The sequence below is a fragment of the Pristiophorus japonicus genome, chromosome 27, assembly GCF_044704955.1.
Source record: "Pristiophorus japonicus isolate sPriJap1 chromosome 27, sPriJap1.hap1, whole genome shotgun sequence".
Classification (NCBI taxonomy): domain Eukaryota; kingdom Metazoa; phylum Chordata; class Chondrichthyes; family Pristiophoridae; genus Pristiophorus; species Pristiophorus japonicus.
The window spans coordinates 8584044-8600140 of record NC_092003.1 but is presented as its reverse complement, the minus strand read 5'-3'; the positions used below and the strand labels follow the sequence as shown (position 1 = coordinate 8600140).

At 55.9% G+C, this 16097-nt stretch overlaps 1 protein-coding gene across 3 annotated transcripts in view; it reads right to left on the bottom strand.

The window, feature by feature from the left end:
• Window positions 1-4998: 4998 nt before the first annotated feature.
• LOC139239463 (adenylosuccinate synthetase isozyme 2-like) overlaps window positions 4999-16097 on the bottom strand; it is a 40529-nt gene continuing 29430 nt past the window's right edge. For all 3 annotated transcript variants that reach the window (XM_070868228.1, XM_070868226.1, XM_070868227.1), the window contains 6 exons: window positions 15082-15208; window positions 12713-12867; window positions 11179-11303; window positions 10553-10650; window positions 9757-9906; window positions 4999-8658 (listed from right to left, as the gene is read on the bottom strand). In XM_070868228.1, the coding sequence (XP_070724329.1) occupies window positions 8606-8658; window positions 9757-9906; window positions 10553-10650; window positions 11179-11303; window positions 12713-12867; window positions 15082-15208 (708 nt within the window). In that variant the 3' untranslated portion in view covers window positions 4999-8605. The remainder of the gene's footprint in view (window positions 8659-9756; window positions 9907-10552; window positions 10651-11178; window positions 11304-12712; window positions 12868-15081; window positions 15209-16097) is intronic.

Here is a 16097-nt window from a genome sequence, read left to right as displayed (position 1 = left end):
CCCAGCTTCTCTAGCCTTAATTATCATTGCAGGGCAACAATAAACATTTTCTCAAGCTGCGGCTCCACAGAGAACTGGGGGGGTGGATGTGTGAGTGAAGGTTTACTTTGGTTCACTGGGAGCTGAAGTGGTCACATATAGAATAAAAGGCAGGTGATCCGGAGGGAGCAGAGGTGTGGAACCCCTCGATTCTGTACCCTCCGCCCCCCCCAGCAAAGGTGGGGAGAATCATAGAAGTTCACAGCACGGAAGGAGGCCATTTCAGCCCATCGTGTCCGTGCCGGTGACCAAGAGCTACCCAGCCTAATCCCACTTTCCCGCTCTCGGTCCGTAGCCCTGTAGGTTACAAGTGCACATCCAAGTACTTTGTAAATATGGTGAGGGTTTCTGCCTCTACCACCCTTTCAGGCAGTGAGTTCCGCCTCAGACCCCCACCACCCTCTGGGTGAAGACATTTCCCCTCAAATCCCCTCTAAACCTCCCCCCCGATTACTTTAAATCTGTGCCCCCTGGTTGTCGACACCTCTGCTAAAGGTGTCTTTCTATCCACTATATCTAGGCCCCTCATAATTTTATACACCTCAATGAGGTCTCTCCTCGGTTCCAATGAAAACAAATCCAGTCTATCCAATCTGTCTTCATAGCTTAGATTCTCCAGTCCCGGCAACATCCTCGTAAATCTCCTCTGTACCCTCTCCAGTGCAATCACGTCCTTCCTATAATGTGACCAGAACTGCACGCAGTACTCCAGCTGTGGCCTAACTGGTGTTTTATACAGTTCAAGCATAACCCCCTCGCTCTTGTATTCTGTGCCTCGGCTAATAAAGGCAAGTATCCCGTATGCCTTCTTAACCAACTTATTTCCTGGGCTGCTACTTTTCAGGGATCTGTGGAACTGCACTCCAAGGTCCCTTTGCTCCTCTACACTTTTCAATGTCCTACCATTTAATGTGCGTTCCCTTGCCTTGTTAGCCCTCCCCAAATACATTACCTCACACCTCTCTGGGGGGGTCTCGGACACTTGGCCATTCACGTACTCCTGAAAGAGCGATGTGTTTGCGCAGACATCCTCTGCTTTATAATGGTGAGGGGGGTTAATCTGGCAAAGGGCCATCATTCGACTTGTTGCCCTGCCCTCGGGCCTCCCAGTGCGTCAGCTCAGCGGGGGTGGGGGGTAAGCTGCAGGCACATAGCTTTTCTGTCCTGTTGCTTTGTCTCCAGGGCCTTCTGTCTCTATGAAAGGCTGCCATTTGCATTTGCTGTTGGATGTCCCAGAGCACTTTTCAAGCCAACTAAGCACTTTTTGAGGTCTGGCCATTGTTGTAATGTGGGAAACACGAGAGCCAATTTGTGCACAGCAAGCTCACACAGCCAGCCATGTGATAAAGGGACTAGATTATATTTTTTTAGTGATGTTGATCGAGGGATCAATATTGGCCCAGACACCGGGGATAAATACCCTGCTCTTCTTTGCAATAATGGCCTTGGGACCTTTTACATCCACCAGAGAAGACAAACGGGGGCCTCGGTTTAACATCTCATCCAAAAGACAGCACCTCCAACAGTGCTGTGCTCCCTCCTTACTGCCCTCCTCTTCCTCCCCTCCTCTTCCTCCCCTCCTCTTCCTCCCCTCAGTTCTGCACCTCCGACAGTGCGGCACTCCCTCTGTTCAGCCCCGCTGACAGTGTAGCACTCTCTCTGCACTTTTCTCTGACAGTGCGGCGCTCCCTCAGTACTGCCCTCCGACAGTGCGGCGTTCCCTCAGTGCCACCCCTCCGACAGTGCAGCGCTCCCTTAGTACTGCCCCTCCGACAGTGCGGCGTTCCCTCAGTACTGCCCCTCCGACAGTGCGGCGTTCCCTCAGTACTGCCTCTCCGACAGTGCGGCACTCCCTCAGTACTGCCCCTCCGACAGTGCGGCACTCCCTCTACTGCCCCTCCACCAATGCGGCGCTCCCTCGGTACTGCCCCTCCGACAGTGCAGCGCTCCCTCAGTGCCACCCCTCCGACAGTGCAGCGCTCCCTCAATACTGCCCCTCCGACAGTGCGGCGTTCCCTCAGTACTGCCTCTCCGACAGTGCGGCGCTCCCTCAGTACTGCCCCTCCGCCAGTGCGGCGCTCCCTCGGTACTGCCCCTCCGACAGTGCGGCGCTCCCTCAGTACTGACCCTCCCGACAGCGCAGCGCTCCCTTAGTACCGCACTGGGAGTGTCAGCCTTGATCTTTGTGCTCAAGTCTCTGGAGTGGGACTTGAACCCATGACCTGCTGACTCAGAGGAGAGTGTACAACCCATTGAGCCACAGCTGACACGAGGTTGGATTGTGCAACTGGAGGCAGAGTCACTTCCAGTGATCAGTCCTAAAGCGAGTGTGAAGACAGCATTAGACAACACAAAAATACCCTTTAATGCAGTTTTTTTATTAAAGCACAAAGACATTAGGAAACCCTCTGTTGGAGCTAGTTAATAAACTACTCCCACATAAAAGGCTTGAACAATGACTCTGTTTATTCCCCTTCTCACCCCCCCCCCCCACCCCTTTTCTCTCCTGAAGGGGCTGCCTTCTCGCCAGGGTGCCCCGGCCGAGTGGCCATTCTCCCATGCACGAGCAGACGCGGCAAGTGGTGGCTAGCTATTCCACGACAAGGGCAGCGCCGCCAGTCCCGATCTGGCCCAAAGTTCCAACTGGCACGCACGCACACCTTCCGCGAGCGGGCACTCCTGGCTGATTTGACCGCGCCCTTTGCCCAGGCGAGCTGAACCCGCAGTTGCAGGCCTCAAGTCAACTCAACACAAGGCCAGGAAATCCACCTGAGCTCTTCCTTGAACTGGGCGACTGAATGACAATGTGGGAAGTTAACAGGAAGGGAGCTCTATGTGGACGATCGTCCTTTGCTTCAGTAATAAAGGCTAAAAATACAAATCAGAGCATATAGTCTAGGAATCGAACAGCGAAAGTGGAAGTGAGGTTTGGGGAATGTGTACATCGCCATATTTTGTGGAATTGTGTGCCAGACAAGCGCTTCCTGTCCACAAACTTCACTTTCCCAATTTGTGGTCACGTCTTTTGCAACATATTTACCACTAAATTCCTATGTCAATAGTTTACACTCAATGTTGCTATGTCAACTGTCACGGTGTACCTGTAAGCTGTAGCCACTAGGTGGTGCTGCAGTGCACATCTCTGAAAACTTGTATGTTTAAAAAGTGTTAAAATTCATCAGCTGACTATGGCTGATTAACTAATTTTGAAAAAGAAATCTTGCAAAATTTCCCCCCCCCCCCCCCCCCCACTTCTGAAGCCGTGGACTCCTTTCTGGGGTACGGGTTCCACAGGCGTCCTCCAGTAACTGGTCATTAACCATTTATGAGCCTGGACAACGAGTGTTATGGCGGGCTGCTCGACCGTGTTGGGCGGCAGACCTCCGCCTGATCCCGTCCGCATGCGACCATCTTTGGAGTTTCCATAAAACGTTCGGTGGAAACGATCAGGCCGTGGGAACCCTGTCTGTTTTCTGCGCTCCTGAATATAGGGGGAACACTGAGACCAGTTGAAGCTCCGATCCCATTGATGGGCCAGATCAGCGCATTCAGCATAAGCCAGTGATTGAATCTGGGAACTCCCTGGCCAGTTACGTGATAGGAAAAATACTGCATGCCCCAAACACAAACATCTCATCTCCATAAAGGAATTTTTTTTTAAAGTAGCTTGATTTCAGCATCCTCCAGTCCACCAATCAAAATCCACCGTCTGACGTAAGGGATCTGAAACAGCCAATCATAGAGGCTGTTCGTGGTTGCCTCATGTGATTGGTTGGTGAGAGCCGTGGGACCAGCTTTGGCCAAGATGGCTGACGCTACACTCGTCAAACACTCCCAGGGCTGGTTCAGGGGGTTAGATACAGAGTAAAGCTCCCTCTACACTGTCCCATCAAACACTCCCAGGGCAGGTACAGGGGGTTAGATACAGAGTAAAGCTCCCTCTACACTGTCCCATCACACACTCCCAGGGCTGGTTCAGGGGGTTAGATACAGAGTAAAGCTCCCTCTACACTGTCCCATCAAACACTCCCAGGGCTGGTTCAGGGGGTTAGATACAGAGTAAAGCTCCCTCTACACTGTCCCATCACACACTCCCAAGGCAGGTACAGGACGGGGTTAGATACAGAGTAAAGCTCCCTCTACACTGTCCCATCAAACATTCCCAGGGCAGGTACAGGACGGGGTTAGATAGGTGGTGGAGAGGTTTGGGGAGTGAGCAGGCGAGACACTCACCGCAAAATACCCAGCCTCTGACGTAACATATGGATGCTACACAGAGCAGTCTAATAATGTAAATATGAGACGCATCCATTTAACCATGTGTCACATACAGTAATGTAACACCGATTGTGACAATTTGTTATTGAGGACAAACAGTTTGAAACTATCAGTTAATTCGATAACTAATTAGACAGTACAGCAACTGACGGTACAGTAACAAAGGGGGAACTCTCTGTGGTGCATTAATACTCTGTGAGAAAGACTTGCATTTATATAGCGCCTTTCACGACCAGCGGACAACCCTCTGACTCAGAGGCGCGCGTGCTACCAACTGACCCACGGCTGACATACATCATCATCATAGGCGGTCCCTCGAACGAGGATGACTTGGTTCCACACCAAAAGGGGCGAGTTTGCAGATGTTTCAATGAAGGACCCGATGTTCCAGTCCTGAACTACCTGTGCGTGGATTTTTTTAACGTGGGGTGACCGTTGCACACCAGCCACCACACGGGCTTGTCAGAGCGAGGTCTTGGTCCAGGGGCAAGGGTTAACCAGGACGACTGGAGACCAGCTCTGCTGCACGGATCTAGTGCGCGCACATATCGCACAGTGTGGGGCTGGGCCCGTGCTGCCCCTGGGCCCTCGCCTCTCCTGGGCCCCCGTACCCGACAGCTGCAACAGTTTCTTAAGACGGTATTCCTGCAATGAAGTCTGATTAATGAAGTGACTCGGGTGAACGGTCAGTGACTTTATTACATCTCAGTACATAGAATGAAAGGAGTGTTACAGTCAGCAGTATAGTGCAAACCATTCTCCGGCAATCTGACCCGCCCCGTGGAATTATTTTACACCAAGTTACCAGTAAGACATTCATCAAATATAAAAATCTGTGTTAAGTAATACAACTCATGGAAGTGAGCAAATACAGTCAGGTGTGTTCACCTGTAAGGGACAATTTCTCAGGAAGTGCCGCTTTAACCCCTGCATGGATCACAAATGTGCCCACCCCAATTTTCGGTCCACTGATTTCGGCCGTTACCAGCTCTGGAACTCCCTCCCTAAATCTCTTCTCCTTCGCGACGCTCCTTAAAACCTACCTCTTTGACCAAGCTTTTGGCTTCCGAGGTTAGCGACCGAGATATGGGGCGTGGGGGGCAACGTGCTTTCTGCCCCCTGCACTGCTCACAGACGGATTAACGAGAGAGCTTAACTACAAGCATTGGCGAGTGGGGTCAAGACAGGGAACGCTGGAACCTTACCGACACTGCCGGGTGTCAAAAGGATCCAGTTCTTCGGTTGCCGGAGACCCACTTTCTTTCTCTTCCTGCGAGCTGTCGGCAGCCTCCGGCTCGGGCGGATGCAGGCAGAGGGGGTGATTGGCACCGGGGAGAGTGATGGCGATATCGCTCGTCCCTAGAATGTGGAGCAGCGTAAAGGAGACGAATGGGGAGGTGGAATTAAGGGTTTCCCCCTCGCTGTACCTTGCAGGTTTAATTTCCCTTTTTGTTTTATTGCTGGCATCTTCGCCCCAAGACTGATCAGCGAACACACACACACACACACACACACACCATGCAGAGCATTGTCACTCCTCTTCTGAAGATGCTGAGTCGAGTTCAGGGGCAGGAACAGAGAGGTGGGGGGGGGGAGGAGCATTTCAGTCAACACAGGAGCCACAGCCCTACGGTAACCGACTGTCCCGCGCGAGGCCAGACGGTCAAGCCACCAGACGGAGTCCATCATACTCCGAGCCGAATCCTGGGAAAATCAAATCGGATTCCCGCTCCCAATTTATTCCCACCGTCCCGGGAATAAATTGGGAGCGGGAATCCAGTTTGATTTTCCTCCTCCCCACCCCCTCCTCCGTAGGCGAGTGACTCGGAGGATAACTGCAGTGTCAGAGCCACTGCACTGACTCAGGTCGACTAAATCAGTGAGGCCCAGGTCATTGAACCCGGGCTTTCCTGGTCTGTTATGGCTCTGCCCCCCTACGGGCTGGTGTGTTCACTCACTGCGAGGCAGAAATAACATACATTAAAAAAAAGCAGTGACATCGTTCCTCCTCACAAAAAAACGGGTGTCCGAGACAGACATTCGCATTGCACAGCGCCCACAGGCAATTCAACAGGTTAGTCCTCGGTGTGAAACACCAGAGGAAGGAATTCCCTGGAGAGCAACTAACCCTTGACCTGTCTTACGTTGCTATTCCGTGGACTAGGGGGGGGGGGGGGGGGGGAGGCAGGAATTAAGAGCGCACAAATGGCTAGAGTGGTTCCACTCCTGGTAGAATTATGTTTGCTCGGGGAGCGTGTGTGTGTGTCAGACATTTTTATTTAGATATTAAGGGATATTGGGACAGTGCAGGAAAGTGGAGTTGAGGTAGATCAGCCACGATCTTATTAAATGGCGGAGCAGGCTCGAGGGGCCGAATGGCCGACTCCTGCTCCTATTTCTTATGTTATCGGCACTTCCCTCGTGTGCTGAGTCACATCACATGCGTGACACACACAGCAAGGCACCTCGCCCGAGGGGCCATTTTCCACGTCAGGCAGTGAGGCTGGCCAGGCTCTTCCACTGTGGAGTACATCACATCTGGTCCAATCCTCTCCTCACCAGACGTTCCCCCCCCCCCCCCCACCACCACATGCACACACTTCCCCAGCAGGACATCACTGGGCAGTGATTGGGAGCAGGAACCCTGGCTGATTCTCCCCTCTCCCTAACCCAGGGGGTCACTGGGCAGTGATCGGGAGCAGGAACCCTGGCTGATTCTCTCTCTCTCTCCCTAACCCAGGGGGTCACTGGGCAGTGATCGGGAGCAGGAACCCTGGCTGATTCTCACTCTCTCCCTAACCCAGGGGTCACTGGGCAGTGATCGGGAGCAGGAACCCTGGCTGATTCTCCCCCTCTCCCTAACCCAGGGGTCACTGGGCAGTGATTGGGAGCAGGAACCCTGGCTGATTCTCCCCCTCTCCCTAACCCAGGGGGTCACTGGGCAGTGATCGGGAGCAGGAACCCTGGCTGATTCTCACTCTCTCCCTAACCCAGGGGTCACTGGGCAGTGATTGGGAGCAGGAACCCTGGCTGATTCTCCCCTCTCCCTAACCCAGGGGTCACTGGGCAGTGATCGGGAGCAGGAACCCTGGCTGATTCTCCCCCTCTCCCTAACCCAGGGGGTCACTGGGCAGTGATCAGGAGCAGGAACCCTGGCTGATTCTCCCCCTCTCCCTAACCCAGGGGGTCACTGGGCAGTGATCGGGAGCAGGAACCCTGGCTGATTCTCACTCTCTCCCTAACCCAGGGGGTCACTGGGCAGTGATCGGGAGCAGGAACCCTGGCTGATTCTCACTCTCTCCCTAACCCAGGGGTCACTGGGCAGTGATCGGGAGCAGGAACCCTGGCTGATTCTCCCCTCTCCCTAACCCAGGGGTTCACTGGGCAGTGATCGGGAGCAGGAACCCTGGCTGATTCTCCCCTCTCCCTAACCCAGGGGGTCACTGGGCAGTGATCGGGAGCAGGAACCCTGGCTGATTCTCACTCTCTCCCTAACCCAGGGGTCACTGGGCAGTGATCGGGAGCAGGAACCCTGGCTGATTCTCCCCCTCTCCCTAACCCAGGGGGTCACTGGGCAGTGATCGGGAGCAGGAACCCTGGCTGATTCTCCCCCTCTTCCTAACCCAGGGGGTCACTGGGCAGTGATCGGGAGCAGGAACCCTGGCTGATTCTCCCCCTCTCCCTAACCCAGGGGGTCACTGAGCAGTGATCGGGAGCAGGATTTATGGCTAGCACAGGGTAAACGAGGCCAATTACATCTGTCCCCGACTGGACCAGCCTGCTAACGCAGTGATCTAACCTGGGTTCCGAATATAGCTTCTCAGCGGAGGGAGTGGACCCACTAATATGTTCTCCGGCAGTTGTGCGCGCGTGCGTGTGTGTGTGTCTGTTTCGTTTTTGAAATCCTAGGCACTCCCGCGAAGCTCGCCTTGATCATTTAAAAAAATAAAATATAAAAATAAGTCCCCTGGCTATCGGCTGTGCAGAGATCCCTCCCTCTCCCTCGGTTTAACCCCCGCGGTGAAATGCACGCTGGTCCAGTATACACAATATACATTTTTCCTAGAGATTTGGCGGTTGATTTTAAAAAAAGGTAACACTGAAATGTCGCGTGCTCGGGAGTACCTCACCAACACCACAAACCAGTTCCCCGCCCACACGGCCCACGATTCTCCATTCCAGCGAGCAGACCTTTTCAGACGTAGGGAACTCAACGTCCTGGGGGTGGGTGGGGCTCTATCGTGGGGGGTACGGGGGGGGGGGGGGGTCTTTGTGCTTCCGAAGGTCCTCAGAACAGCTTGATCATGCATTCCCGGGATTTGCCGATCCCGATCCATTTAACTGCAAGGGAGAAGCAAGAGAGCAGAGGGTGAGGGGGTGGGCAGCAGTAACTCCCTCGCGCCACGTACAGCGCGTTAACTCTCGGAGGCGGGCAGCAGCGAGCGGGATCACAGGAGATGAAGGCACCCGTTCAGCCCACGCAGAGGGGCCCGACTCGTCCCCGATCGCAGCCTCCCAATTGTGTCCGACATGATTCCAGGGTTTCTGCCTCCCCGACTCAACCCGTCATCCATTCCAGTCAGAGGGTCACGGGTTCAAGTCCCACACCAGAGACTTGAGCACAAAAATCCCCCAGGCCGACACTGCCGGAGGGGCGGTGCTGAGGGAGCGCCACACTGTCGGAGGGGCAGTACTGAGGGAGCCCCGCACTGTCGGAGGGGCAGTACTGAGGGAGCCCCGCACTGTCGGAGGGGCAGTACTGAGGGAGCGCCGCACTGTCGGAGGGGCAGTACTGAGGGAGCGCCGCACTGTCGGAGGGGCAGTGCTGAGGGAGCCCCGCACTGTCGGAGGGGCAGTGCTGAGGGAGTGCCGCACTGTCGGAGGGGCAGTGCTGAGGGAGCGCCGCACTGTCGGAGGGGCAGTGCAGAGGGAGCGCCGCACTGACGGAGGGGCAGTACTGAGGGAGCCCCGCACTGTCGAAGGGGCAGTGCTGAGGGAGCCCCGCACTGTCGAAGGGGCAGTGCTGAGGGAGCCCCGCACTGTCGGAGGGGCAGTGCTGAGGCGGCCCCGCACTGTCGGAGGGGCAGTGCTGAGGGAGCCCCGCACTGTCGGAGGGGCAGTGCTGAGGGAGCCCCGCACTGTCGGAGGGGCAGTGCTGAGGGAGCCCCGCACTGTCGGAGGGGCGGTGCTGAGGGAGTGCTGGTATCATTCAGCGCTCCAAGTACAGTCCCGAGTAGCGAGAACCTCCCCTGATTATTCTCCCTCACCGAGGGGATGCAAAGCCCAGTTCCGCGGCTACTCGCACTGCCCCCGATTGGCGATACGGCCGCCCATGGTTTGCGGGGCTCGGTGCTCATCGAGCGGCGTGTGGTGGGGGGGGGGGGGGGGGGAGGGGCACAGTGTTGGTGACCAATGGCAGCTCCGTCGCCTCATACTTACTCGGCACACCAACGTACTCCTCGATGAACCGCACGTATTTCCTGGCGTTCTCCGGCAGCTCCCCGAGAGTCCGCACGTCCTCCGTGCTCTGGCTCCATCCCGGGAGGCTCACGTACTCCACCTGCACTTTGTTCAGCACCTCTTGGTTAGCTGTGAAAAAGCAAAGTCCGAAGGTCAGTGAGAGCGTCACACACACCTCGACGGGGCGGGGACAGGCACTAAATGATACAAAAGTTGACACTCCCAGTGGCACTACTGAGGGAGCACCGCACTGTCGGGGGGGCAGTACTGAGGGAGTGCTGCACTGTCGGAGGGGCAGTACTGAGGGAGTGCCGCACTGACGGAGGGGAGGTGCTGAGGGAGCGCCGCACTGTCGGAGGGGCGGTACTGAGGGAGCGCCGCACTGTCGGAGGGGCAGTACTGAGGGAGCGCCGCACTGTCGGAGGGGCAGTACTGAGGGAGTGCCGCACTGTCGGAGGGGCAGTACTGAGGGAGTGCCGCACTGTCGGAGGGGCGGTCTTTCGGATGAGAAACCGAGGCCCTGTCTGCTCTCTCGGGTGGACCGTAAAAATCCCATGGCCTCTGTTAGAAGAATAGGGGGGAGGTCTCCCGATTATTCATCCCTCAATCAAGGAGGGAAATTCGAAGTGATGGAGGAAGTGGGTGGGAAAGTTGGGGCAACAACGGGTCACTGAGCTTCAACATTTACGGAAATGCGGAACGTGATTCCCAAAACACTGGAAAAAATGCTGTGCAGAAAAAGGGAACTGACTTAATCACGGTGCCCGTTACCAACCTGGAAAGTAAGGAATAGTCTTCCCCTCCAGTTTGTACCCAACGCCAATCTTTATTTCTTCAAGTGTGTCCAGAATGTCCAGTTTAGTCAGGGCCAGCCTAAGGGGAAGAATGAAAATCACATTAGAATGCTTATCATTGGAACAGGTCTCAATCACACCACACCCCACCCCAACAACGTGTACAGATAGCACCTTTATCGTAGTGAAACATTCTAAGGGGCATCACAGGGGCAATTGTCAGACAAAATTTGACACCGAGCCACATAAGGAGATATTAGAACAGGTGGACAAAAGCTTGATCAAAGAGGTGGGTTTTAAGGAGTGTTTTAAGGGAGGAGAGAGAGGCGGAGAGGTTTAGGGAGGGAGTTCCAGAGCTTAGGGCCCAGGCAACAGAAGGCACGGCCACCGATGGTGGAGCGATTATAATCAGGGGCCTGAATTGGAGGAGGGTGGAGATTAGAGAGATAGGGATGATACAGTGTTAGGAGAGGGAATGGGCGTGAGGGAGGGGGAGCAGGGAAGAGGGGAGCTGGGATTTTCTCCCTGAAAGGTCGAGGAGAGGGGGCACAAGACATGGAGGACGATAGTGGGTCGGGCCACACTCTCTGCTCCTGCGGGTACTCACGCCGAGAAGCCGTTGATCATGTGAGCGTATTTCACCAGCACCAGATCCAGCCAGCCGCAACGCCTCCTGCGGCCCGTGGTCACCCCGACCTCACGTCCTCGTGTCTGCAGCACCTCACCCAGCTCCTGGAAATAGGACACAAGGCAGTGAGGGCGGGGAGAGAGAGGGGGTGGGGGTTAGGGTTAGGGTTAGGGTTAGGGTTAGGGTTAGGGTTAGGGTTAGGGTTAGGGTTAGGGTTAGGGTTAGGGTGAGAGAGAGAGAGAGAGAGAGAGAGACAGAGAGAGACGCAGCGAGGGGGGGGGGGGGAAGAGAATGCGGTGTTGGGGGGGGGGGGGGAAAAGAGAGAGAGAGAGACCGAGAGAGAGACTGAGACACGGGGGTGGGGGAAAGAGACAGAGAGACGCAGCGAGGGGGGGGGGGAGGAGGGGGAGAGAGACAGCGAGAGAGAGAGAGACAGCGAGAGAGAGAGAGACAGCGAGAGAGAGAGAGAGAGAGAGACAGCGAGAGAGAGAGAGAGAGAGACAGAGAGACAGAGAGAAAGAGAGACGCAGCGAGGGGGAGGGGGAGGGAAGAGAATGTGATATGGGGGGGGGGGGGGAGAGAGAGAGAGAGAGAGAGAGAGAGACCGAGACACATGGGGGGGAAGGGAAGAGAAAGAGAGACGCAGCGAGGGGGGGGAGGAGGGGGAGAGAAACAGAGAGAGAGAGACAGAGAGACATGGGGGGGGGGGGGGGGAAAGAGACAGAGAGACGCAGCGAGGGGGGGAGGAGGGGGAGAGAGACAGAGAGAGAGAGAGACAGAGAGAGAGAGAGACAGAGAGAAGGGGAGAGAGACAGAGAGAAGGGGAGAGAGACAGAGAGAAGGGGAGAGAGACAGAGAGAAGGGGAGAGAGACAGAGAGAAGGGGAGAGAGACAGAGAGAAGGGGAGAGAGAGCGAGACAGAAAAAGAGAGAGAGACAGACAGCGAGAGAGACAGATGTGGGGAGGGGGGGCGGGGGGGAGAGACAGAGAGATGCAGCGAGGGGGGAGGAGGGGGAGGGGGAGAGGGGGAGAGAGAGAGAGAGAGAGAGTGAGAAAGAAAAAGAGAGAGACAGAGACAGACAGAGTGAAAGAGAGAGAGAGAGAGACAGAGAGAGAGAGAGAGAGAGAGACAGAGACAGAGAGAGAGAGACAGACAGAGAGAGAGAGAGAGAGAGAGACAGAGAGAGAGAGAGAGAGAGAGAGAGAGAGAGAGAGAGAGCAGCAAGGGGGAGGGGTAGACAGACCAAGGCCATTCAGGATGCAGTTAGGAAACACTTCAGGCAAGGAGCAGTAGATGTGCAGAACTCGCTCCCACAAAAAGCAGCAGACGCTGGCTCAACTGGTCCTGTAAAATCAGGGACGGGTAGAGGGGCTGAATGTCCGGCTCCTGTCCCTGTGTTCCTTCCCCCATCCGGAGCTGCCCCGCTCGCCACCCCCCGGCCATCCACTGACGCATCAAGGAGTGGGACAAGGTACAACGGGTCACTAAGCCCTCGAGGCGAACGGTACTCACGTTACTCTGCTCGGTGGGGAAGGCCCCGACTCCCACCCTGGTGGTGTAGGCCTTCACCACGCCGTACACCTTGCCGATGTTGTGTGGGGGGATCCCCAGCCCCGTGCAGACACCCCCCACTGTGCAGTTGGAGGAGGTCACGAAAGGATAGGTACCTGGAACAGACCAAGAGGATTGTCACAAGGGGGGGGGGCGACGGAGAGGACACCGGGAAGCGAGGCACAGCCACCCCCCCCTCCCCGCGGCTCACCTGGTCGTGCTCACTCCCGAGTCACAAGGCTGCGGGTTCGGGCCCCTGCTCCAGGACTTGAGCACGTTATCTAGGCACCCAGCCCCACCTCCCTCATGTCTGCTCCGCTAACCTCTTTCGGCCAGACTGCCTGCCTCTCTTCCGCAGTTACTTCCGAGCCAGGGTGTCCCTGGAGATGGAGCACGCTGTGTCCACCGGTACGCTCGCGGCCTTCCGCGAGAGGTGGGCGCCGGAGGGACTGGAGTGCATCATCACCCCCGGCAACCAAATTTTAACTTGACCGTTTACGGTTCACAAAGTTTTATTCGTTAACTTGTCGGTTGTAGTGCCCCTTTAATAAAAGGGAGCACTCGGCTTTATCTGTTAATTTAAAATAGTTGTAGAGCTGTTGAGTTGGGAGGGGCTTATCCAGTCACGTGACTCAATAAAACCCCGGCCAGTTGGGTTCGGGGGATCCACGATGGGGCAGGTGGTTGTGAGCCTGGTGGATGAACCGGTAATGTTTAGTGTGATTGTTAAACCTTTGCTAATAAACCGACTAGTTCTTAATAGCGACGCGTTGCTATGAATTCTTATGCAAAGCAAATACATCACAGGCCGAGCGGCCTGTACAGAACTCCGCGCATGTGCCATTGAGCCGGCAATGCGGGAGGTGCAGGACGCTTCGTGGCCACGCAGCTGAAAGGGAACAAGAAACTATTTATCCCCACCATCACTGAGCTTCCTGTTAAAGGGGCACGATGGGGCCGAATGGCCTCGTTCTGCGCTGTCTGATTCAACCAATGACAGAGAATCCTGCTCTGCCTGGCTCGCAATCACGGCACACTGACTGAATCAACAAGCATCTCGCGGCGCACTTGTACGGGAGGAGTGCAGCCCACAGCAGAGGGGACAGGCCGCCCTCTGTCACGGGCCGGGGTAATGGGGGTCGTTTGCAGTAAGCCTTTGTGCCTGCAGGTGGCGACTGTCGTCTTCCTGGTGCACCTCAAGAGTGCCACACCCCATTAAAGACGTGTATTTCAACAGCATTTTACACAACCCCAGGACGTCCCAAAGCGCTTCACAGACAATTACTTACTTTTTGGAGTGTAGTCACTGTTGTAATTTAGGAAACACAGCAGCCAATTTGCGCACAGCAAGCTCCCACAAACAGAAATGTGACAATGACCCAGATTATCTGTTTTTGTTATACTGGTTGAGGGATAAATATTGGCCCCAGGACACCGGGGAGAACTCCCCCTGCTCGTCTTTCAATAGTGGCCCCGGGATCTTTTACATCCACCCGAGAGGGCAGACGGGGCCTCGGTTTAATGTCTCATCCGAAAGACGGCTCCTCCGACAGTGCGGCGCTCCCTCAGTACTGCCCCTCCGACAGTGCGGCGCTCCCTTAGTACTACCCCTCCGACAGTGCGGCGCTCCCTCAGCACTGCCCCTCCGACAGTGCGGCGCTCCCTCAGTACTGCCCCTCCGACAGTGTGGCGCTCCCTCAGTACTGCCCCTCCGACAGTGCGGCGCTCCCTCAGTACTGCCCCTCCGACAGTGCGGCGCTCCCTCAGTACTGCCCCTCCGACAGTGTGGCGCTCCCTCAGTACTGCCCCTCCGACAGTGCGGCGCTCCCTCAGTACTGCCCCTCCGACAGTGTGGCGCTCCCTCAGTACTGCCCCTCCGACAGTGTGGCGCTCCCTCAGTACTGCCCCTCCGACAGTGTGGCGCTCCCTCAGTACTGCCCCTCCGACAGCGCAGTGCAGCGCGCTCCCTCAGTACTGCCGCTCCGACAGCGCAGTGCGGCGCTCCCTCAGTACTGCCCCTCCGACAGTGCGGCGCTCCCTCAGTACTGCCCCTCCGACAGTGCGGCGCTCCCTCAGTACTGCCGCTCCGACAGCGCAGTGCGGCGCTCCCTCAGTACTGGTTATGGGCTCAAGTCTCTGGATTGGGACTCAAACCCTGGACCTTCTGATAAGTAAACGGAGGAGGGAGGCGGTGCTGGGGGAGGTTGTTTCGGAGCAGTAGGAGGTTGCTCTCCTCAGGCTGGGCGTGAATTGAACACAGTCTGGCGACACTGGGGCAGGAAGCCCCCATTCACGAGAGCAGCCACAGTTGAAACGGCCCCAGTTCTTACCGAAATCGATATCCAACAGTGTGGCGTTTGCTCCCTCGACGAGGATCTTCTTGGGAGGCCCGTGCAGGGCCTTGTACATGAAGTACACGCCATCCTTCACCAGGGGCCGGACACGCTCGGAGTATCCCTGCGGAGGAAGCGAGGCCGGCGGTAAATAAACATCGGAGAGCCCGCGCCTATTCCAATCAGCGCTGGCTGCCCTGCCCTTTGAACCCTGGCCCCACCCCCAGGGTTTAAACATCCCGCAGTACACATACTGTACAAAGTCCCAAATCCGGCAGCCTCGGGACTGACACCGGGCCGATTCTCGCACTTCGGACCGAAAAATCAAGAGCGTACGTTTGCTACCGAGACAAATACGGATGGTGGCGTGGGTCAGGCCGGGTCGAGGGTCATTTGGCACGGCTGGGACCGACCGCACGCCATTTAAAACTTGGTCTCTCACTCTCACTCTCACTCTCACTCTCACTCTCACTCTCACTCTCACTCTCACTCTCACTCTCACTCTCACTCTCACAGCAGAGCAAAGAACAGCTGAAAATTTGGGTTTTGTTTTTAAAGAAAAGGATGGGAGAGGAATATTAGGAACAGGAGGCCATTCGGCCCCTCGCTCCGCCATTCTATTCGATCGTGTCTCCACATCCCTTGATATCCTCACCTTAAAAAAAAAAATGTAGCGATCTCAGTGTTGAACGCTCCAGTTCACTCCCGGCATCCACAGCCATTTTGAAGGAGAGAGTTCCAGATTCCCACCATCCTTTGTGTGAAGAAGTGCTTCTGAACATCACCCTCGAACGGTCTGGCTCGAATTTTAAGCTTGTTCATGACTCCCGCATCCCGCCCCTTTTCTGCAACCTGGCCTCGTAATTTAACCCATTAAGCCCCGGTTTCAATCGGCGTGAAGTCCCAAGGGGAAGGGCTTTACGGAGAGAAGTCGCATGGGTAGGACAGGCAGCTGAAAGTTCAGTAACTAAGTCAGGACCACTGGATGGGGGGGGGGGGTGTAGAAAGTGAGC